The sequence below is a fragment of the Rhineura floridana genome, chromosome 3 (assembly GCF_030035675.1).
Source record: "Rhineura floridana isolate rRhiFlo1 chromosome 3, rRhiFlo1.hap2, whole genome shotgun sequence".
NCBI classification, from domain to species: Eukaryota; Metazoa; Chordata; class Lepidosauria; order Squamata; family Rhineuridae; genus Rhineura; species Rhineura floridana.
The window spans coordinates 58,338,402-58,362,522 of NC_084482.1; the positions used below are offsets into that span (position 1 = coordinate 58,338,402).

The 24,121-nt window shown below is 44.6% G+C and overlaps 1 protein-coding gene and 1 long non-coding RNA gene across 3 annotated transcripts in view; one reads left to right on the forward strand and one right to left on the reverse strand.

Annotated features, from left to right (window-relative positions):
- RSAD1 (radical S-adenosyl methionine domain containing 1) lies at positions 1-14,594 on the reverse strand. Of its 2 annotated transcripts, none has more exons than XM_061616040.1 (10): positions 14,521-14,594; positions 13,669-13,897; positions 7,824-7,957; positions 7,216-7,420; positions 6,702-7,067; positions 5,564-5,627; positions 5,173-5,320; positions 4,330-4,384; positions 1,845-1,948; positions 1-1,105 (listed from the first exon to the last, which is right to left on the reverse strand). In XM_061616040.1, exons 1-10 carry the CDS (start codon positions 14,577-14,579, stop codon positions 991-993), a joined length of 1,479 nt encoding a protein of 492 aa, XP_061472024.1. In that variant the 5' UTR covers positions 14,580-14,594; the 3' UTR covers positions 1-990. The 2 variants fall into 2 exon arrangements, with proteins under 2 accessions (XP_061472024.1, XP_061472025.1); XM_061616041.1 differs by having other exon boundaries at positions 13,669-13,865; positions 14,521-14,551.
- LOC133379901 (uncharacterized) overlaps positions 13,593-24,121 on the forward strand; it is a 26,268-nt gene continuing 15,739 nt past the window's right edge. Inside the window, exon 1 of the long non-coding RNA XR_009761301.1 lies at positions 13,593-13,968. This is a non-coding gene — a long non-coding RNA (uncharacterized LOC133379901). The remainder of the gene's footprint in view (positions 13,969-24,121) is intronic.

Genomic DNA, 24,121 nt, shown 5'->3' on the forward strand with positions numbered 1-24,121 from the left:
TTCAGAGCAAAGCTGTTTAATGTCAAATTAGCCCTGGATTTTATTTTATTTTTAAAAAGCCTGTGTCACTGACAGTCACAAGCATTAGTCAAACCCGATCCAAAGACATATAGGATTTACAGATTCTGATAGAGTTTGGTAACAAATCTGAAAATGCCAAAATTCGTCCCCATCTCTAGTCCTGACTAGGAAAAAGATACATTTTTGTGTTCCATCACTACAGGTAATGCAATAAAATGCAGGTCAGGTTATCTGAGCCAGATAAAAGAGGGCCAATAAACAGAAAATCCAGCGGACTGGCTTGAACTAATTCAAGATCTGCCCTTGGTGAGAAGCAGAATGGAACAAGTCTCTTAGCATTTGAAATAAAGCCCATGGCACCCAACAGGTCAAACATGAAGTAGATTCTGGGACCAGCACTGTAGGAGGATGTGTTGAGTTACTTCCACAGGAGCATTGCTGGCTTCCTACTCTTGAGTGCAGGGGGAATCCAAGAGGGAAAGGCACTTTCACCCTCACAGCTGTACTCTCCAGCATCAAACCACAAGAAGGGGAAAGTGCCGTCTGGATACAACACACAAATCTTTTGTTGTTCCCATGATAATTTCCTCCTACAGAAAACAATATTTTTTGTGCACTCATAAGAGTAGACTATTTCAGTTAATGAAAACCAGTTCACATTTAATCAATTCATTATATAGCCTAAAGATATTTCATGCTTTCTTTATTTCCTGTATAGGCATAGTGCCATCCGCCACGCTTTCTTCCATCTTGTTACAAAGGGGCAAACGCTCTCCAGACCAAGTCTTGCACCTAATTAGTATAGCCAACTTACCAGCTTAATTGCAGAAACAAATTCCTATCCATCTTACTTCTACATTTGAAAACCTTCCAGACTGGAAACAACATTTGAATACCCCTCAACCTCCAACTTAAGAGGCCCTTTCTGTTCTGCTTCATTGCAGGTTCCTTGAGTACAGCTTACAGACTTCAGGTTTGATTGAATGTTTTCTCTCTTTTCATCCACGCTTGCTGGAGCTGATTAAGAAGCGTCAGCAGCAAAGAGTCCAACACAGCCAGACCTTTCCAAGAACACCTAAGTCCTCTACAAAAACAATCCCCATCAACAAAGGACATAGATTAGTCTTCCACAGGGGACAATAGCATCCTTTTTCTCAAAGAAACTTCTAGACTGGATTACTGGATTACTGTAATGCACTCTACGTAGGGCTGCCCTTGAAGACAGTTCGGAAACTTCAGCTGGTGCAAAACGCGGCAGCCAGGCTATTGACGAGGACCAATCGGTCTGCGCATATAACACCTGTCCTGGCCCGTTTGCACTGGCTACCTATTTGTTTCCGAGCCAGATTCAAGGTGCTGGTTTTGACCTATAAAGCCTTACACGGTGTGGGACCACAGTACCTTGTGGAACGCCTCTCCCGCTATGAACCTACCCGTTCACTTCGTTCAGTATCTAAGGCCCTCCTCCGGGTACCATCTCACCAGGATGCCCGGAGGATTGTTACCAGATCTAGGGCCTTTTCTGTAGTGGCCCCCGAATTGTGGAACAGCTTACCTGAAGAGATACGCCTGGCGCCTACGGTGCTTTATTTTAGGCGCCAGGTTAAGACCTGGCTGTACTCCCAGGCTTTTTAATGTTTTAATGTTAATGTTTATGTCTACGTTTTATTTTAATATTGTTGTTGATATATGTGATTGATTTTATTATAATATTGTATTTTTAATCTGTTTTGTACACCGCCCAGAGAGCTACTAGCTATGGGCGGTCTAAAAATGAAACAAATAAAATAAATAAATAAATAAAGACATATGAAGTTCCTCACCTGTTGTCTAGAAGTAGCAAACTATGCTCCTCCAGGTCTTTTACTTCCTCTGATTCTCCAAACACATCCCACAGGCTGAAGTTAGGGGCAAACTGCAGCCAGTGCTGTAAGGAGAAAATCCTACTATCAAAAACTGGATGTTTTTTTGTATTTTCAAGAATGCACTTGGGGCTAATTTTCCATCAGTACACAGATGAATAAAGCTATGAAAAGAGGGGGACAATGCTTCTTCAAAATATTGAATATAAAGTCCGCCAAACTAATTCCTCAACCTCTCACCTCACTTGCATCAAGACCATCTGATGGGGCCCTGTTCTGGTTGCCTCCTCCGTCATCAGAGTTTAGACTGGTGTCCACAAGAAGTAGAGCCTGTTCTCTTGTGGTACCTCCCTGCAGGATGCCCACAAGCAAGGCTAATTCCATGGAGATTTTCAGGAGCAGAGTAAAACAACAACCTCCTATTCTGCCATGCTTTTGTAAGTTAGTCTTGTAGTATGCAGGCTTTCAAAAATCAGTTGATTTAAACACTGCAAGCTGGTTTGTACATAATACTATGCCAAACCATGGCTTAGCGTGAGGGTTCTCAGAGAAGAGATTATGGCTGCTGTGCTCCCCCCCCCCCGGTCCTCCTCCTATGAACTAAGCCATGCCTTGACTTAGCATGTTGTCTGAACCCGGATTTGTGGTTCACCTCCAGACAAACCACAAGCTGCAAACCAAGAACAAATCTTGGTTATAGATTGTAATTTATCTGGAGAGAATATAAATAAATATTGTATTTATATTTTTAGCTGCCTTTAGGGATCCCAAGGGCAAAAAGCAAGGTACAATATTGTTTCCTTCTGTCCCAGCTTCCGCAACCAGCATGTAAAGCACGACTAGCATACATTTCTGAAATCCTAGGTTGATTGCATCTTGGTAATGAAGGTCATTAACTGGGCAATCATATCAGTTACTAAAGCAGAATCCAGATGCTAGTTTGGTGCCAAACCTATCCTTATATGCCAATACCTCTTTTATACTGTTGGCAACAAATCATCATTGGGAACAAGGTTTTTTATTATTATTATTATTTGTATACTGCCTTTTTCACAAATACACATGCTCAAAGCAGTTCACACAAATAGTCCAAATGCAATAGTAACACATAATAAAAAGTATAATCACTACATTAAGAAAAAAATATATACATCAAAGCATAAATGAGCATAAAGCTCAACAAAGCCAAAGCAAAAATATTTAAAAACTAACCCCCAAGCTGATACAAAAATCTCTTCCATCCCCCAAACCCCCATAGCTCAACCCAAAGGGCCAGAAAGTCTTCTGAAAGAAGCTGCGTTTGAAGGCTTCCAGGGCTGGAGGGTGGGGCAAGGCAGGTGGAAATAGCCTCCCCTGATGACAAACTGAGTCTCTCCCCTCTTCAATTAATGGGCATCAAGGGTGGGAGTGTACTGTTTTGTTTTTAGCAAAGCCTGCACTGGGAGTATGCAAAATTGTCTATAACTAGTGGGTCTAGATTGCTACCATAACCAAAATATTCCAAGCAATTTGGCAAGTGTGCATCAATTTAATTTTCAAATCTTATTTCAACATACTAGTCTTTGTTGGAGGGGTCAGGGCTAGCAAAAAGTGATGATTTATGGCAGGAATGGGAAACGTGACCTTAGATGTTGCTGGACTCAACTCCCATCATCCTTGACTGCCAACCATGTTGGCTGGGACTGATGGGAGTTGGAGACCAAGAACATCTGGAGAGCATCAGGTTTCCATTTCCTGATGTATGACACAACTAGATATGATGCTTCACCCAGCACTGCTGCCAAAAACAGAAGCCTGAGCTCAAGTTGTTCTTCCCACTCTAGTAATGTTTTTGGTCAGATATAACCATGTCATTTCCCTTTCCTCTGCTCCCAGTACACATAATTGGCTGCTGCTGATAAGAGCAAGGAAACAAAGGTAACTTTGAATAAAAGTTACAAGAGACAGAGTGTGTGAGTGAAAATGTGCTTGGGGTTGTTTCTGCCTACATCTAATTCCACCCTTGAGAGATCACTGAAAGGGGCAATAAATGTTTTGACTGGGCTTCATGGAACTGAGAAAAAGATCTGCAGATTCTGAAACCCAACCTTATGCCCAATGGAAATCCCACAGAGATCTCTAATAGCTTCTATTCATTTAGCAGAAACAACCAATATGTTTTCAAATGTTTCTCTACAAGGGCTAAAAATCCAGTCTTTTAAAACAGATTCAATCTACTGTAGCCAGTCACACATATTTCACTTCCTATCCACCTGTCTTTGATTCTTTGACCAACAAGCCTCTACATACTGAGTAACTTGTGGAAAAGATACGACGGTTCAGAAAAAGAGAAGGTAATGGGCTATTTCTGCCAAGCCACTCCAAGGACTCTTGAATTAGGGCACTGAAAATTTCAGTTCAATCAGCTGCAAGTGCAATTGCTGCCACAATCACAGTAGAATCTCACCTGGTGTGTAATTCCTGTATCTGTACGAAGCCCCAACATCAGAACCTCTTCTAGTCTATAAAGGGGACAGATACAGGGATATTCAAGGCCACAGAACTCTCCAGAAACATAGTGATAACCATTAGAAATCTGTACAACTTTTTCTGCACACACATACATGAATTCCTAGTGATTTTGACATCCTACAAGCCACATTCAACTGACTAATGAATATAAGAATTAACATACTTGGCACTTACATAGCACTTCAGGCCTGGGAGGGGCAATGCAGCCCTCCAGGCCTCCGTCTATCTCTCAGGATTCTCCCCAGGCCACACAACCTCACAGGCCCTGCTCTATACCCTCGGGTGCTTTTGCCTGCCTGGAATGTGACCCTGAACAATGATAATGCCTCTGCCTAGAAGAAGGGAGGAGAACTGTGTATGTACAGAAACCTCTGGATTTTCCACAGCTAAAATGTAGCCTACTGTACAAAGGTAAGAGTCACATCTGTGGTTCCATCCATTTTTGTGTGTGGCCATACCCATTTTCTGCCCCTAGCCCCACCCACCACTGACATGCAGCCCCCTTGCTTAGAGTGTTCAAAGCATTTCACATGTATTTTCTCAATAATCCTTATAACAATGTAGATATTATCCCCATATTGCAGATGGGAGCCTAAGCAGTCACGGTACACTGATGGCACCTAGTGATTTCATGGCCAAGCCAAAATTTAAACCAAAGACTTCCCAGATCACTCGCTCATTGCATTATCATAGTTTTCAGGAATTCTAAAGTATAAGGAGAGTAAAGAACAAACTTCATCTTGAAGCCAGCAGCCTCCTCACTTTCCTTTTCACTTACACATCCAGTTTACCGAGTTCAGTCTGCTTCCGGGTCCCATGCCCAAAGGCCAACACCTCCTTCATCCATACATCTGGCTCCAAAGTCTGTATTCTGGCCTCCCGGTGGATCTTGCCATCTCCCAATGGCACAAATCTGCCATGGGCTCCTAGGAAAGAGGTAGCTAATGCTGTAACTAATTCCTAATCTCTAGATGAGGCAGGTATGAGAAGCAACCATTGTGTAGCTACCCAATAATCATTGCTGCCAGGTGGCTGAGGTCATCCTTCCCCAACTCTCCATGTTTATCATAAAGCATAGTTAAAATAGTGCTATCTGAAAAGCACTTCGGTGAACTCAGCTTGGGAATCTGCTGGCAGTTGCCCCCCCTCATCTCCCTAAGCATGCTTACCTGGTCCAATCCCAATATATTGATTGCCTTGCCAATAGGACAGGTTGTGAGTACTAAGTGCCCCCTGCAGGAAAAACACAGAACAGCACAAATCACTAAAGCATTGGTAGTCTAGTATTACAAGATGCTGGGCAGCCATCAGCAACTGATTCCTGGGGTCCCTCAGCACCTCACTGGGTTTGACATTCAAATTGATTTAAATCTGAGCCTTCCTCTTGTCTTATAACAGCTTTCTCACCATTCTCTTTTGGGATGGGAACTACTATCTGACTCTGTTGGTCTCGGTCTATGTTGCTCTGTTCTTATTTATTTATTTATTTATTATTTGATTTCTATCCCACCCTTCCTCCCAGCAGGAGCCCAGGGTGGCTTTTCTTGCTTAGATCATACTCATCCTTAGATCATACTCATTTCACTTCTGTAGCAGAAAGACCTTCTTCTCTCATACTTCTAGCCCTCCCCCTTAAACAAGCTTATTTCCTTATCTGAAATTCTTTGGTCTGCTCCCTTCAACTTAGTAGACCAGGTGAATCCCCACCCCAGCCTGCTGACTGGATGAGGCCCATGGGTGCCTCCCCCATGCAGCAAGCCTAATTACCAGTTGTGGGGATTTGGGGAGTGGTTGTAACTGGAGATGGAATGGTTAACCCTTCCCACTCCTGTATACTGTAGCCCGCATGCTGAAACTATCTCTTCTGCTTGGCAATTAGGCTTGAAACAGCTTCTTGTTGGAGCCAATGGAAGGCTTTTTTCCACTTATTTGCCAAACCAATGGTGGGGGTTTTGGTGGAGGGACACAGGGAGGAGAGGGTTAATCCTTCCATTCCCAGCAGTGACTCCTCTCAAAATTGTCCCTCTTGGCCATTAGGTTGAAAAAATGCTTGCACTGACTCCAATGGGAAGTTGTTTTCAAGCATAACTGCGATGTGTGAGTGAGTGAGAGAAAACAAACATGAATGGGTATGTGTGTATATTATTTGTGAGAATGGATATATGTGGGTAAGGTGTGTGTGTGTGCACGTGCGCGTACATGTCTGAAAGACAAGTCAAGAGGAGATGCAGCCCTCTGGCTGAAAAAGGTTCCCCAGTCCTGTCTTAGGTTATACAGCAAAGGAACTAGTGAAAGGAACAGACTTACATTCCTAGCAAAATTGGAGACTTCGTACTGATGAAAACCTGAATTCTGCAGAATGTGCCGTGCGTGCTCATACATCTCTGATACTACATCTAGATCAAGCATGGGCAGGAAGCCCTGGTGGACTTGCTTGAAAAGAGAGGTACCCCTCTCCAACGTCAGCTGGTACAGAGAGATGTGGTCATCACACACTGCAAGTGACTCCTCCAATCCCTGGACCCACGATGCAGTTGTCTGGCCTGGGAGTCCAAAGATGAGGTCAATGGATGTATGGCCTGGAAAGAGTTTCTTGGCTTCTTCTAAAGTTCGCAGAGCATCACAAGCTGTGTGATTCCTTCCAAGGAGCTTCAGTTCTGTATCATTAAGTGACTATGGATGAGGGGGGGAAATGCGTATATTTACCTTGTTTATAATGGGAACAGGAAATACAAGTCTTAAGGAAGAGATATGTACAGACTATTATAATTTAATTGGCACAAATTAATACAGCCCTCAAACACTGCTCCTGTTCTCTCACCTGGATGCCAATGGAGAGGCGGTTGACACCAGCTTTCTGGAACTTGGCAAGGCATGAGGAATCTGCTGAAGTGGGATTGGCTTCCAATGTAACCTCAGTGCCTTCTGCTAAATAGGCACACTGGGAAATGGTATCCAGGACAGCACCAATGGTGAGTGGGTTGGCCAAGCTTGGTGTCCCTCCACCGAAGAATACTGATGTGATTCTGCAAAAATGAAGAAGGTGGGAGGAACATACCTGAGGACACTAATGTGGAATTATGCATGTCTCAGTCACAGGTTTGTCATTTTTAAACAATTATTTGTATATGTTTAATAAATTTGTCTACAGACTTCAAGAAAAAAATCATCCCACGCTGTTTACAAGCCTCATATCACACATTCAGTATTATGCTTCCACTGATCTGACTTCTGACCTGTACAAGATCTTACTAAAACTGCTGTCCTGATGATAGTCTTATTCCAAAATGCTAATATTCCAAATACAAACTGATGCTGGTTTAGTTGTAAAACTCATCCCCATATGCTGCTCTTTCCTATTCCTTTTAAGCCTCCTAACTGTTAATCCTGACTGTTCAAAATCTTCCCCTCACCTTGCACTTTATTTACCTGTGAGTACCACTGAGCTGAATCAAGGTCTGGGCCTCCTGAATGAGGCAGTTCCTCATCCTCTGCTCATCAAGATTTCGGGGAATGTACTTGTTGAAGTTGCAGTAGCTGCAGCGTTTCTCACAATAGGGCCACTGAAAGACCAAGGAAACAAGAGAATTCTTATTTGTAAGGACCGAACACTGTTTCTGGTATCTTTCCTGGTATCTTCACCCTGCTGTGTCCAACAATCATCAACATCTTGCCAGACCAAGGCCAGCAACACATTGACCACTAGGAAAGATGATCAATGAAACTGCCTGGAATACGAAGTATTTAAATCTGCACCCTATTTTACTCCCCAAAACCACATAGTGACTACTAACATTTTAAAAGCACAGTAAAGATTCAAAATATACTATATTTCATTGTAAATATCTGCTTAGTCTCAACAGAGTTTATTAATCTCAGCCAATAAATGTCAGCCAAAGTAGAAAGATCCTGGGCGGTATCCAGTGCCCATGTTCCATTACTGCAAGGATTTATGGATGTGCAGCAGAACCTTCTCCCCCACATGCATGCCGCATACTGGAGGAAACCCCAGAACACATTTAGGGTTGTGGGAAGGGGAGTTCCACTGAGCAAGCATAAATAGTCGCGCTAATAGAATGAGAGACTTAGCGCTACTTTGAATACAAACCCTTGTTCTTCAAGAAAATGCTCCGTTTCTAGCTTTGGCTAACTCTCAAAGTATTTCCATCTAGCAGCCATCATGAAAATCATGCTGTAAAGCCTTCCTGTGTATAATTTGTGTGCAGGTGACATGTTTAAAACAGGACTCTGACAAGTCATGGAAAATTCAAAGGGGTATGCGGAAAAGTCGTGTGTCTCAACTTCATACACAGAAAATAATTGTTTGGGTGCATCCCCAAAATAAATAAGGCTACAATCCTAACCCCACTGAACCAGTGAATAAGCCACATTAAATTCAATAGGACTTAATTCTGTGGAGATCTAGCATTGCATTGCAAATTATTCTTGGGAAGGGGGTAATAATAGCTGGAGGAAGTATAGCACAAAGCAACCTAGTCTTCTACACTTGCTATGGCAATGCCCAGACAGAGGCTTGTTCTGGAATTAAATCAGTGTTTGGTTCTGCACACAGATCTTGAATTGGGCGGGGGAGAGCATGAACATCATGGTATTTTAATGCCATTCCAAAGCAGGCCCACTTTACTGAAAGTCAGCACAGGTGGTTTTCCAGGGCTAAAGTCCCCCTTCACAAATATCACATTCCCTCTTGGGAATGATCTATATACCTTGTTCCTTTTAGCAGGTTTTTGTTGTTTCTAACATGTGGGAGCATTCAAATACAGTGCCTTGCAAAAGTAATCAGACCCCTGACCAATGCTCTCATATTACTGAATTACAAATGGTACATTGTAATTTAGTTCTGTTAGATATTTTATTTTGAAACGCTGAAACTCAAAATCAATTATTATAAGAAGACATTGGTTTTATGTTGGGAAATGTTTGTATTTCTTCTCAAGTAAGTGTGTAGAGCACCATAACCTTATTTTTTTGTTTTCTTTCCCTTCACCTGAAGATTTGCAGGATCTGAAAAATCACAAAGATGCCTCTCTAGGTAATCGATTCCATTGTCGTATGGCTCTAACAGTTAGGAAGTTTTTCCTGATGTTCAGTCCAAATCTGGCTTCCTGCAACTTGAGCCCATTATTCCGTGTCCTGCACTCGGGGACGATCAAGAAGAGATCCTGGCCCTCCTCTATGTGACAACCTTTCATGTACTTGAAGAGTGCTATCATATCTCCCCTCAGTCTTCTCTTCTCCAGGCTAAACATGCCCAGTTATTTCAGTCTCTCCTCATAGGGCTTTGTTTCCAGTCCCCTGATCATCCTTGTTGCCCTCCTCTGAATCTATTCCAGTTTGTCTGCATCCTTCTTGAAGTGTGGAGACCAGAACTAGATGCAGTATTAAAGATGAGGCCTAACCAGTGCTGAATAGAGGAGAACTAATACTTCACACAATTTGGAAACTATACTTCTGTTAATGCAGCCTAATATAACATTTGCCTTTTTTGCAGCCACATTACACTGTTGGCTCATATTCAGCTTGCGATCAACGACAATTCCAAGCTCCTTCTCACATGTCGTATTGCTGACCCAAGAATTCCCCATCTTATAACTGTTGAAATTAATTAAAAATGAGTCATGTTCACAGAGTACCTGTAATCCTAATACTGACCTTGCCCCATACTCTGACCTTCATCTTCTGCAGTTTAAAAGTTTAAAAAAATGCCTAGCTGATTTTAATTAATTAAAGAAATTTAACATTAAAGTCAATAAGCCTGGGCATGCTCAGTAAGAACCACCTGTCAGTGTTCTAAAAGCCAGACTCACAGCTGCTTGGCTTGGCTACTCAGGGGGCCACACCCACACCAGACCTTTATTTCACTTTAGACAGTCATGGCTTCCCCCAAAGAATCCTGGGAAGTGTAGTTTGTGAAGGATGCTGACAGGATCCTATTCCCCTGATGGAGCTCCAGTGGCCAGAATGGTTTCACATTCAGCCGCTCTGACTGAAGCTCTGTGAGGCAAATAAGGCATCTCCCAGCAACACTCAGCATCCTTCACTAACTACACTTCCCAGGATTCTTTGGGAAATGCCATGATTGTCTAAAGTGAAATAAAGGTCTAGTGTGGATGTGGCCAGGGACAGCTTTGGTATAAATTTAGGTGGGAGACTACATGTGCCTGCTGTAGAATTAAAAGGTGGGGAAAACGCTGAAAAACAATGATACTGTTCACAATGTTTTCCTTTTGGAAAGGAAAGGGGCTTCCCCTCTGCCCAGTGTCCACCCACCCAATCTCCTCTCCTCCTTCCCTGTCCCACCCCCAGGTCAGTTTCACCTATCCTAAGCATGAATGCACAGAAATAAATCCCACTGATCTCAAAAAGCATGCAAATGATCAAACATGCCCTGCCCTCCTTTTCCCTCCTATCCTCTCCCTCTTACCCCTTCCTTCACTCCTCCCCTTCCAATCTCCTCTCCCTCCCCATGGTCAGTTTTACCTATCTTAAGCATGACTGAACGGGAGTAAATCCCATTGAACTCAATAAGCATGCAAATTAACAAACCTGTTCTCCCCTCCTCCTCCTCCTCCTCCTCCCTCCCATCACCTCCCTTTTGCCCCTCCCCTCCCCCTCCAATCCCCTCCTTCCCCCTCCAATCCCCTCCTTCCCCCTCCAATCCCCTCCTTCCCCCTCCTCCTCCTTCTGCTCCCGTCTCTCCTCCCCCTCAGCCAGTTTTATCTATTCTAACCATGATTGCATGGGAGTAAATCCCATTGAACTCAATAAGCATGTAAATGATCAGACCTGCCTTTCTCCTCTCCCTTCTTCTTCCCCTCCCCTCTTCCTTCTTCCTCCTCCCCTGCCTACTCCAGCTCTCCATCCTCCCTCTTCTCTTCCTCCCCCTCATGGTCAGTTTTACATATGCTAAGCATGATTACAGAGAGCCAGTGTGGCGTAGTGGTGACAGTGTTGGACTACGACCTGGGAGACCAGGATTCAAATCCCCACACAGTCATAAAGCTCACTGGGTGACCTTGGGCCAGTCACTGCCTCTCAACATCAGAGGAAGGCAAAAGTAAACCACCTCTGAATACCACTTACCATGAAAACCCTATTCATAGGGTCCCCATAAGTCAGAATTGACTTGAAGGCAGTCCCAAAAACAAGCATGATTGCACAGGAGTAAACCACTGAACTCAATAAGCATGCAAATGATCAAACCTGCCCTGGACTGCAAAAGACCAACCCAAATTGTGTTTGCATTTTTACAAGTTTGTAGGGCAGTACAATATCTCAGAAAGGAGGTCCGGTCTCCTGCTCCCCTGGTGCATTTACTATAGCTGCCCAATTTCCCTGCTTTTTAAAGTTTGATAGAAATATTTGTTATCTATAGGTATGTTCTTAAAACACATTTTTTTTGCTTATTAGTGAATATTAATAAATTGTCTGTTTCTTTACTAAAGAGGCCCTTACCATCAAAGGATAGTTCTTCAGTTCAGGACCTGGTTTTTTTATGGGAGTAGCTGAGCACTGCCAGCAACAGTATGGTTGGATAACAGATGTAGTCATGGTCCTTGCTGCATTGTGTACAACATGTAGGGAAGTTCAGCAGTTGCTTGGCAAGCTTCAGTGATTCAGCCTGCAGCATCCTAGTTGACAGTTGTTTCTTATCTGAAAGATGGCCTAAATATGACAATTCTAGAGGAAACACTGGTAGCGTTCCGAAAAGGCTTGGTAGTTTGATTATTTTGACAAGGCTACTAATGAATAGGTTTTGGATCCTAAAATATCTTGTTTGCACCCCTCCTGGTCTGTGAGGGCTGAACTTAGAGACCAATTTGTTTTTTCCTTTAGGATGCCTCAGTCCACAGGGAGGACTGCTGGAGTGGCTAAACAAGAATATACAACCTTCCTGCTGCACCTCTGATTTCTGCCATTGTTCTCTGATGACTTAAGTCCCAAAGCATAACTAATGCTGCAGGCCAGGTTAGCATGAACTTTAACTGGGGCTTTCTGTATTTGAATCCCATGACCCTTTGCCCCCCTGCTGTTCACTGCTGAAATGCAGGTCTTTGCATGGAATCTCTGGTTTCCAGGGCCCAACTACCTCATCAGGCAAGAGTTCTACAAAAGAGAGATGTGAATTCATGGCTTCTTCATTTGGTTTCTGAAGCTATGGCTTGCACCATGCTTTGGAAACTCCTCTGTTGCAAAGAAAGTCTATTGTTTCCTTCTGCTGGACTTTTGGCTGACTGGTGAATTTGGGAGGTCTGACTCATTGGGAAGTCACCGTTCCGGGCTGTTTTATGTAAAAGCGTATTATAGCCCGGAACGGGTATCAGAACATGGTTTTCGTGGAGGTTTTGCATTTTATTGCATGAATCCCATTTAGTCTTGTGGGACTGGTGAATTTGGGAAGTCTGGCTCGCTGGGAAGTCGCTGTTCCGGGCTGTTTTACGTAAAAGCGTATTATAGCCCGGAACAGGTATCAGAACGTGGTTTTCATGGAAGTTTTGTGTCTTATTGCATGTATCCTATGTAGTCATGTGGGACTGGTGAATTTGGGAGGTCTGGCTTGCTGGGAAGTCACCATTCCGGGCTGTTTCATTCCATTCTGGAGGGCATTTTGGTTGTTAAAGGGCTAATAAAAATCCTATCAGAATGGTTTTTGTTGCTAAATGTTGTTCTCAAGTGTCTCTAACACATCCCAGTGTTTTTGGCATCAATTTCTTTTATAAAGGGCCCGTTCCGGCCTGTTCCGTTCCGGCTTTTACACCGTCCCTAGGGCAGGCGCAGCAGGTGAAATGAACTCGGTTGAGGACGAGCACTGGCACTTCTTAACTCCACGGCCTTAAGACCCAGAGACTCTGGAAAGTTCTACTGCACCCGCTTAAATGATGATTATTATAATAACGAACTCCAGACAACCATATGAATGGGGTGGGGTGCACAAGCCGGAAAGAAAGAAGGCAACTCTTCCAGGCTCAGCGAACCTCCCCCCACCGCAGCTTTATTGACAGGGGAAAGCATCCCCAGCCGCCGCCTTGCCGTTTGGCAGTTAGTCAATAATTTGACTTTTTCCACCTCAGGAATAAGCAACCACCCTCATTTAGTACTAAGGAGGATGGGAGTCTATTTACAGGGAAACATGTATAGAATATCGATGCGTCCGTACAGTATCGGGACCCCACAGCGCCTGCGCGAGACCCTGAATCGGCGCATGCACGAAAGGTTTTCAGGCGCTGAGTTCGCTGTATCCCTCCGGACTCACGTGAACGTAGAGAGCGGCTTGCGCTTCGGGAGCGAGAGGTCGCTGGAGGTGGAGTTGGGCGGTGTCGCGGTTCTCTGGCGGCGGCAGCAGCGGCGGACGAACTACCCGCAGGCCGGCAGGGAGCCCCGTCCTCAGTTTGTCTAGCGCGCCCATGCTGCTTTCTTTGCTCTCAGCCCGCGTGGCTGCGGTTTCGTCATCTGACCCGTAGAAGCGACAAGACATTACGCCCCTGACGAGGGGAGGGGAAAGGGATAAAGCTGGGCGCTGCTGGAGGGAACGAGCGGCTTTCTCAAATTCAATGTGAGACCGTGTACGGTGGCAATTAACAAAAGGGCCAGCTCAAGCAAACGGTATCCCAAACATACATCCCCGGAAAAAGGCAGCCTGATGTGTTGGTTGGATAGGTCGGCCGCCCCCCTTAGGACAGCCGCTATTTCTTAGCCCTAGTCTTCTGACAGACGGGGGGGGGGGTCCTGTATGCAGGCCGCCCTGACCTCCGCTTGGAGGAAAATCGGAATTTTGTGTGTGTGTTTACACATAACAATGCCTGGTTTGAAAGCTTAAAAACTAAAATGGTTCTGAGGCAAGGGATTTTGAGGGAAACATCTTGCTTGAAATAGAGCCTTTGAGAAGGTCATGAGTTTGCAGTTCTCACAGCTGAAGCCAGTTAAGCTATAAGCAAGAATTCCTGCTTATCAGTGGAGACTGGTACTTCAATGCCAAGTAGCATGGGAAGGGTGGTGAGTGCGTGACCCATAAGCTCCAGAAGGTTTCATCATCAGAAAGTCCCCTGATTGGCTAATTAATTCCTGGCCGTTGCTGGGCATTTTCCCATAAGAATAGGACGCTTACCTTAGCTTTTGTCCCTCAATGTTTGGGGTGCTATCTGTTGTTGAGGTTCCATATTCCATCTGCTATCCAGGCTATGTATCTCTGGGGAGATGTGGAATCATGAGGTGTGGGTTTTAAGGAACTATTTTGCTGCTATAATTATGTACTTATATTTTATTTAATAAAGCTACATTGTATTTACCAGTGAGTGTTCATTGTAGGGGAGATTTGGCTCTAAGTCCAGCACCTTGGCTAATTAGCCATGGACTACCATATATTTGGGTATTTTGCCTAAAGGCTCCAGGACAAGGACTGTACCTGTGGCTTTTGTCTTTGGAATTCTTGGCAGGGCTTTTTCTGGCACTTTGGGTTTCCCCTTGGCCCAGAGTGGACCAGGATTAAGGGGTGGTGGCAGTCTACCCACTTTGAAGGGTTGGTGTTTTTATTTATTTAATTAATTAATTTGTATCCTGCCCTTCCTCCCAGCAGGATCCCAGGGCGGTAAACAAAGCACCAAAAAAAACTTTAAAACATCATAAAAACAGATTTTAAAATACATTAAAACAAAACAGCATTAAAAACATTTTAAAAAACAACCTTGAAAAGGGTTAAAACATTTTTAAAAACATATTAAACAATTCTGACACAGATGCAGACTGGGATAGGTTTCAACTTAAAAGGCTTGTTGAAAGAGGAAAGTCTTCAAAAGGTGCCGAAAAGGTAGCAGAGATGGTGTTGGTTTACTCTGAGGTGGTTTATTCAGAGGTGGTTTACCATTGCCTTCCTCTGAAGCTAAGAAGCAGTGACTGGCCCAAGGTCACCCAGTGAGCTTTATGGCTGTGTGGGGATTTGAACCCTGATCTCCCAGGTTGTAGTCCAGCAGTCTAACCACTATACCACACTGGCCTATAGCCAACAGATATTTCTATCAAATCCTTAAAAAGCAGGGAAATTGGGCAGCTATAGTGAATGCACCAGGGGAACAGGAGACTCCACCTACTCTCTGAGATATTGTACTGCCCTACAAATTTGTAAAAATGCAAACACAATTTGGGTTGGTCTTTCACAGTCCAATCCACTTCCTGGGTAGCTTGGAAGAATTTTGTAATGTGCCTGTGAGCATATGGTGAGTGGGGGCAACACCTGCAATCAGCCTGAATAACAAACAAGGTGTGCTGTGCTGATCTTGTTTTAGCAGGGAAGCAAAAATATTAAAACAGTTGATATAGTTCAGATAGTCACTTTAAATGTTTGATTTACTTCGCAATATTAGTGAAGATTCCTATAGTAAATCATTTTCTTTTGCTTCTGTTTCTGTGAATATGTGAAGTACAGCAATATTTTTCAACAATTAAAGAACTCCAAAAACAATTGTGGAATAATGGCACTGACTATCCTGCAGAATAGTCTCCATTGGACATGAGGAGTGTCTCAGTTTGCACAAGATAAAACAGTGGGAGGTGAAATATATTCTAGCAAAATTCTAGGTGTGCTCTGTGTTTTTAATTGACCATGCACACCTTTCCTTTTGTGAAGTGGTTTAAGCATAGCTGGCTGAACACATGCATCTTGGGTAGGCCAAGTTTTTTTTACAGCAGCTAGATTCATTGCTTAAGTAGCAAAATATAGTAATCTGCAGTTTCAGATTCAACTGTTAATGTTAACTGTTAATGCACCCAAAATAGAAATAGAACATAACCACCCATTTGAAACACAAAAGGCTGTCTTCACCATCATATGACATTGACCAATAAAAAGGCTTTGAAATTAATAACAATAAATTTGACACATTTCTAGGATGAATAATGAGATAAATACAATTTTCTAGGTTAGTTTCTCTGTAGAAACAATAATAACACAGGAAATTGTTGATAGAAATAGCTGTTGGCTATAGGTACGTTCTTAAACCGCAAGGTTTTTTTTTGTCTATTAGTGAATTTCTCTGCTTTTTAATCCGGGAGGTATGAAATGTGATCCTGCACAAGTTTGCTGAGAATGTATTGATCATTTGCATACTTATTGAGTTCAATGGAATTTACTCCCCTGCAATCATGCTTAGGATAGATGAAATTGACAATGGGGGGGGGATAGGGAAGAGGAGGAAGCAGAGGGGGAGGGGAGGAGGAGAGCATGTTTGATAATTTGCATGCTTATTAAGTTCAATGGGATTTACTTCCTAATCATGCTTAAAATGTAAATGTACTGCCTTCAAGTCAATTCAGACTTATGGCGACCCTATAAATAGGGTTTTCATGGTAAGTGGTATTCAGAGGTGGTTTACCATTGCCTTCCTCTGAGGCTGAGAGGCAGTGACTGGCCCAAGGTCACCCAGGGAGCTTCATGGCTGTGTGGGGATTGGAACCCTGGTCTCTCAGGTTGTAGTCCAGCACCTTAACCACTACACCACACTTAAGATAGGTGAAACTGATGAGGGGGGGAGGAGATTGGGTGGATAGGTGCTAGGCAGAGGGAAAGCCCCTTTTCTTTCCAAAAGGAAAACATTGTGAACAGTATCATTGTTTTTCAGGGTTTCCCCCACCTTTTTATTTTATAGCAGGCACATGTAGACTGCCACCCAAATTTAAACCAAAGCTTTCACTGGCCACATCCACACCAGACCTTTCCCTTTAGACAATCATGACTTCCTCCAAAGAATCTGGGAAGTGTAGTTAGTGAAGGGTGCTGAGAGTTGCTAGGAGAGTCCCTATTGCCCTCACACAGCTACCATGCACCCAAAAGGGGCTGACTGAAACCATTCTGGCCACTGGAGCTCTGTCAGGGGAATAGGAGTTTGCTGACAGCTCTCAGCACCCTTCACAAACTACGCTGCCCTGGATTCTTTGGGGGAAGCCATGACTGTCTAAAGTGAAATAAAGGTCTGGCCTGGGTGAGGCATCCTGATTAGGCAAGCCAAACAGTTGTGAGTCTGGTGTTTAGAACACTGACAGTTGGTTCTTACTGAGCATGCCTGATGTTATAATAGACTTCATGCTAAATTTTTTAAACTAAAAATTAGCTATGCATTTTTTAAAACTTTTAAACTGCAAATGACGAAAGTTAGAGTATGGGGCAAGGTCAGTAATAGGATTACAGGTACTCTGTCAACATGGCTGATTTTTTTATTAATTTCAACAAATTATGAGACCACCGACAGAAAAAAGTCCAACACAGGTCTGAATCCCCCCCCCTTGTTTACACTTTAAACTGTTTATTATCTCTGACTGTTTTGTGTGTCGCCATGAAATTTTACAGGGTTGTTAAGCAAGTGTTTCTGAGTTCAGGACTATAAGTTTTGTAAGGTTTTGTTTGGAAATGTGCTTATGGGAAGCAGCAGAATGGCATGGGGGTATTTTCAATTTAACATTGCGGAATGTGAAAAATCCACTCTGGCTATAGTATACAGCCACTCTCATGGTTGCATAATAAAGCAGGATTTTCAGTACATATATAGAATCACAGTGCTTGGAGGACTCATTTATGGAACTCTTGATTTGGCTTTCTGAAAAAATGAAGCCCCAGAACCTTTTCTTGTAGAAATAAACCATTGGCTGAAGTGTCTCATTGTGATAGGGAAATAAGAAAAGACCAGGGAGGGAGAATACTCACCTCTAATAATCTTCCCCTACATCACCCAGGCTCTTCACCCGCCATCCCCTTTCCCCTCATCCCCCTTCACCCCCATAAAGTAGGACACACATAGGAAAAAGAGAATACAAATACAAAAAGTAATACAGCATGAAGTTATTTATTACATGCACATTTTTAATTTTAGTTGAATCAATGTATACGCTATGTTGTTTAAAGCACATAAAGTGGTACCTTCAGTAGTTGGGTTAACATCTCTTGGTGTCATGTGCAAGCTTTTGAAATAGCTGAGTGGGTATGGCACTTTTGTGGAATGGATAGGGAATGGGCTTCCCCCAGGCACCTGGTTGGCCACTGTGAGAACAGGATGCTGGACTAGATGGGCCACTGGCCTGATCCAGCAGGCTCTTCTTATGTAATGAAATCACTACAGTTCCAGCAGCTAGACAGCAGATGGCACACTTATGCCATCTGAAGGCCGAGTGGCCACTTGTTACACTCACAACAAACAAGTACAGACGTCTGCTAATATTTCAAAGTACTCCGACAACAGCAGCAAAAGATAGAAAAAGTTGGAGATTGGTTAGAGTCACACACATATAAACAAAACTAGTCTTACTTGGAATTTTCTTTTTATGCTTTAAGCCCCATTTCTCCACTCCATACAGGAGAACTTCATGCTGTGGCTGGAGGATATTCTCCCCATGAAAAGAAATCCTGCAAATAGAAAACTAGCCTTTCAGGGACAAGGGTTCATCCATGTAAAAATGTGGAAGTAGTTTCCGGATTTGGAATGTCCTCCCTAGTGAGGTGCATCTGTCTGTCTGGATGAATTGGACTATCTAGACCCTTTTCAATCAGGCTTCAGACCTGATCATGGGACAGAGACTGCCTTGGTCGCCCTGCTTGATGACCTACAGCGGGCATCAGACAGGGGGAGTGCATCCCTGCTGGTGCTGCTGGACGTCTTGGCGGCCTTCAATATGATTGACCATGGTATCCTTCTGGGCCGTCTATCTGGGATGGGATTGGGAGGCACTGTTTTACGGTGGCTCCAGTCCTACCTGACGGACAGGACCCAGAAAGTGGTGCTGGGAGACTACTGCTCGACCCCCTGGCCATTGGCCTGTGGGGTACCACAAGATTCCATTCTGTCTCCCATGCTCTTTAACATTTATATGAGACCGCTGAGAGAGGTCATCAGGAGATTTGGAGTACAATGTCATCAATATGCTGATGACACTCAGCTCTATCTCTCCTTACCACCTGATTGCAGGGAGGGACTGCTCATCCTAAACTGGTGCCTGGAGGCTGTGAAGGGCTGGATGTGGGCTAATAAACTGAAACTTAATCCAGACAAGATGGAAGTACTGCTGGTCAAGGGAAAAACTGCACCAGGGATGGACTTGCAACCTATTCTGGATGGCGTTGCACTCCCCTGGAAGGAGCGGGTCTGCAGTTTGGGAGTCCTCCTGGATCGTGCCCTGCTGCTTGAATATCAGGTGGCTGCGGTAGCCAGGAGTGCTTTTGGCCAACTCAAACTAGTCTACCAGCTGCGTCAGTTCCTGGAGGCAGTTGACTTGGCCACAGTGACACATGCATTGGTGACATTGAGGCTTGATTACTGTAACACACTCTTCGCGCTCACCGGGCGAGCGGCCTTATGAGGAGCTTTCCAGATCAACAAAGGTTTGAGCAGAAGTGTAATACGCTGATAGGAGTTAAGAACTTCTATCTTAGAGTCCATAACTGCTTGCCTGACTTGGATTAGGGTGCAGTTCTCTAGTAATTGTAGAGTGGAAGAATGTAGATTTGGGGACCAACGTACTCTGCAATCCGCTATCTGAAGACCCTCCAGGTTTGGTAAGGCCGGAGGGGTCAGGGGTTGATGCAGACTCAAAACCATCAGCGAGGGAAAATGATCACTTTCAGTTCTGTCTAGCACAAAGAACTTACATACCTCCGGGAATAGTGCGCTTGATACCAGCGTAAAATCTATCACGCTGGCTCCCCTGGTAGAGAGGTAGGTAAATGCTCCATTTGACTGGTCCACGACTGAACCATGTAAACACTCTAATTGGTGTGCATGGATAAGTTCTACTAGCCTCAACCTTGCTTATTAACTGTCTGATCTTGGGAGACCCTAACATATGGGGGGTTAGAAAAGGCCGGACCTTGGTTTGATGAGGGTCCATCAAACCAACCAGAACCCAACCTAGCGTTAAAATCCCCACAGAGTATTATCCTATGAGAAGGGAATTGACATTCCATAGAAGCTAAGAACTCAGATAATTGGTCCCATATACTACCTGGCGTTAATTTTCTAGCCGTGGTAGGGGGAAGGTAAACATTTATAATAATGAGAGCACCTGTCGAGGAACCAGTTATCCTCAAGCCCTGGACAAAATGATCACAATTTGGGCTTAAAACTTGAATATCTACAGGTAAATCATCAGAAACGAACATACATAGTCCCCCACTGCCTCTACCCTTGGTCTTTTATTTGATCGCAGGGAGGAGAAAAACTCGGAAACCAAATAAAAACACCGGCATATCAGATGTCGCCCAGGTTTCTTGGAGGCATATGATCTTAAACTGTTGTAAAAAAGGGGTTAGGTCATCCTCTCTAACTTTGTTAGTCCATTCCATAATGTTCCAGGAGAGAAACATAAGCTGTCAATCTGTGCAAGATACTTCCAGCGACGTATCCGGGAAAATACAACATTTCTTATCACGCTCAATAGGTATCATCCTAGGCGAGGATCTCACTCGAAAAGACGCAGGGAGCGGGGATGATCTTTTTTGTAGTTGATTTGAGATTTGTTCTTTCGGAAATTGAATTTTCAGCTCGTTCGTCTTCACCAGACTTCCTTCAAGGGGGATGGACAGGGCCCCATCTGGCTGCTCATGGATGACGGATAGGCGCAAGGTAAGTTGTACCAACCTATTTAGGATTCCATCCCATTCGTTCACAGGCAAGAGGCCAAAGGACTGCAACAGTGATTGTTCCTCCTCCGCCAAGGAATCGTCGCGCCGCCCCACCTGGTGGTTTATCTCATCTGGCGACATTTGCTTGTGTCCTCGGGGGGGAATGTTGGTAGTATCACCACCCCCAAACCATCCTTCAAGTAATTCGAGTTCAAATTCAGATTAATAATCAGATTTGTCGATCTATCAAGATCCGGGGGAACTGTCGGCCGGAAAACGTTTTTATAAGCACAAGGGAGATTCCTTAAATCCTTGGGCAAAACCTGGATATCTGGGGAATTAAGAGAATCCTTTTCACTATCAGATTGGTCTTGTAAGTCCAGGTCAATCAACAGACCAGGGTTGGGCTGAGCCGGGGAATATGCGTATCTTGGAGGTGTATGAGAATGAGTTTTTAGTCCCATGGGTGGTGCTAGATTTTCAAAGAAACGTAGGGTAACTATATCCAATTTGGCCAGTGATTCCTTATTAAGCCATATTTGATTGGCTATCTCCTGAGTAGAGAAGGTAACCACCACCCAAGCCCTAGTATTATTAAAATAAAGATATTCAACCTGGGTAATGTCACTTGTATATATAATAATAATAATAATAATAATAAAATTTTATTTGTTAGTCGCCTATCTGTCCGAGTGAACGGACACTCTAGGCGACTTACAGCAATGCAAAATACAATATATAAATCAATATACAATCAACAAACCATAACATCAATTCATCTAAAACCATCCTTCAATTAATACCCATAAAAACTAGTCCACCCCAGAAATCCCATAGGCCTGCCTGAATAGCCAGGTCTTTAAGGCTCGGCGAAAACCCATCAGGGAGGAGGCATGTCGAAGATCCAATGGAAGCGAGTTCCAGAGGGTGGGGGCCACAATCGAAAATGCTCTCTCTCTGGTCCGCACCAGCCTAGCTGTTTTGACCGGTGGGACCGAGAGAAGGTCTTGTGAGGCTGATCTTGTTTGGCGGCATAATTGGTGATACTGGAGGCGTTCCTTCAGATAAACTGGGCCGAAACCATATAAAAGGTCAATACCAACACCTTGAATTGGGCTCGGTAAACAACTGGTAACCAGTGTAGGTCTACCAACACTGGGGTGATATGATCCCGGCGACAGCTCTGCTTTATCAAGCATGCCGCTGCATTCTGTAGCAGCTGCAGTTTCCGGGCCGTTTTCAAGGGTAACCCCACGTAGAGTGCATTACAGTAGTCTAAGCGAGAGGAGACCAGGTGTCATGGCCCCGTCAGAGGACTCCTCAGATGAGGACGACTCAGGAGTAACAGCAGCAGACCCAGGTGCAGCAGACTCAGAAGGAGACACGGAGGAGCTTCCTGAGAATCCAACTCCTTCTCCCCCTCAGCTGCAGAGCACCCCAGATACAGCAGAGGCCCTGCAGCCAGACACAGACAGTGAACAGGATACTCCCCCCTCACCTGCAGAACGTAGACAGCAGAAGGTCAGGCAGAAGAGAGGCAGGCCTGTCTCCTTAAGGCCCAAACGCTGAGGGCTCACACCTGCTGTCCATCCTGCTCTTTATAAGGCACACCTTGGCTGCAGCTTGTTGCTGACTGCAATGTCAGGCGTGGCTTTGTGTAGACCTAGTTTCCCTGCAGCATCTCTTTGACTGACCTCCTTGGCAATTGATCCCGGACCTCCACTGACCTCGCTTCTGGACTTCTGACTCGGCAAGTACGCTTTGGATAGGCCTGGCAGATTTACAACCCGACTGCCGGCTAAGGACTTTCCTTCCCTGCCAAAGACCCAGGAATTTCCAGCCCCCCCCTGGCACTGCTGAAGCAGTGTAGAGCTGACACCAGGGCATGTATCACTCGTGGGAGCAGATGTACAGGAAGGTAGGGTTGCAGCCTCTGTATCAGATGTAATACCAAGCTGCCCGGCTCACTGCCGAAACCTGAGCCTCCATGGACAGCTGGGAGTCAAGAATGACCCCTAGGCTGCGGACCTGGTCCTGCAGGGGTAATCTCACCCCATTAAGCACCAAGTCTAAATCTCCCAACCTTCTCTTATCACCCACAAGCAACACCTCGGTCTTGTCGGGATTTAGCTTCAGCCTGTTTTCTCCCATCCATCCACTTACGGACTCCAGGCATTTGGACAAGGTATTCACAGCCAACTCTGGTGAGGACTTAAATGAGAGATAGAGCTGAATGTCATCTGCATATTGGTGACACTGCAGCCCAAAACTCCTGATGATGGCTCCCAGCGGTTTCACATAGATGTTGAATAGCATGGGGGAGAGGATAGAACCCTGTGGCACTCCGCAGTTGAGAGGCCAAGGGTCTGAAACCTCATCCCCCAATGCTACCTGTTGATGCCTACCGGAGAGATAGGAACGGAACCACTGTAAAACAGTGCCCCCTATTCCCAATCCCTCCAGGCGGTTTAAAAGGATACCGTGGTCAACGGTATCGAAAGCCGCTGAGTGATCCAGGAGGACGAGGAATGTGTATTCTCCCCTATCCAACGCCCTCCTCATATCATCCACCAGAGCGACCAAGGCTGTTTCAGTTCCGTGTCCAGTCCTAAAGCCCGATTGGAAAGGATCTAAGTAATCTGCTTCATTCAAGTGTGTCTGTAACTGTTTAGCCACCACTCGCTCAATCACCTTGCCCAAGAATGGTAAATTAGAGACTGGGCGGAAATTATTCAACTCTTGGGAATCCAAGGAGGACTTTTTCAAGATGGGCTTTATCACTGCCTCCTTGAGGGCTGATGGCATTGCACCCTCTTCCAAGGACGCATTTACCACTGCCTTGATCCCTTCGCCCAGTCTCTCTGTGCAACTCATAATGAGCCATGAAGGGCAAGGATCAAGCAAACAAGTGGTTGGCTTCACAGTAGAGAGCACCTTGTCCACTTCCTCAGAGGGAAGAGGCTGAAACCGATCCCAACAGACCGGAATGCAACTGGCCGACTCTGGCCCACTGCCTGTAACCACGGCGTACGGAATCATGCTCTTCAGGCACTTGATTTTATCGGCAAAGTGTTTCGCAAATGTGTCACAGGAGCCTTTGGAGTGCTCC

Coding starts and splice junctions, on each gene's coding strand:
- RSAD1 (XM_061616040.1), bottom strand. CDS start 14,579: ATGGAATATGGAACCTCAACAACAGATAGCACCCCAAACATTGAGGGA. Junction 5,628..6,701: donor TCTCCAATTTTGCTAGGAAT/GTAAGTCTGTTC, acceptor TTTTTCCTGCAG/GGGGCACTTAGTACTCACAA. Junction 1,949..4,329: donor ATACAGGAATTACACACCAG/GTGAGATTCTAC, acceptor TTCTCCTTACAG/CACTGGCTGCAGTTTGCCCC.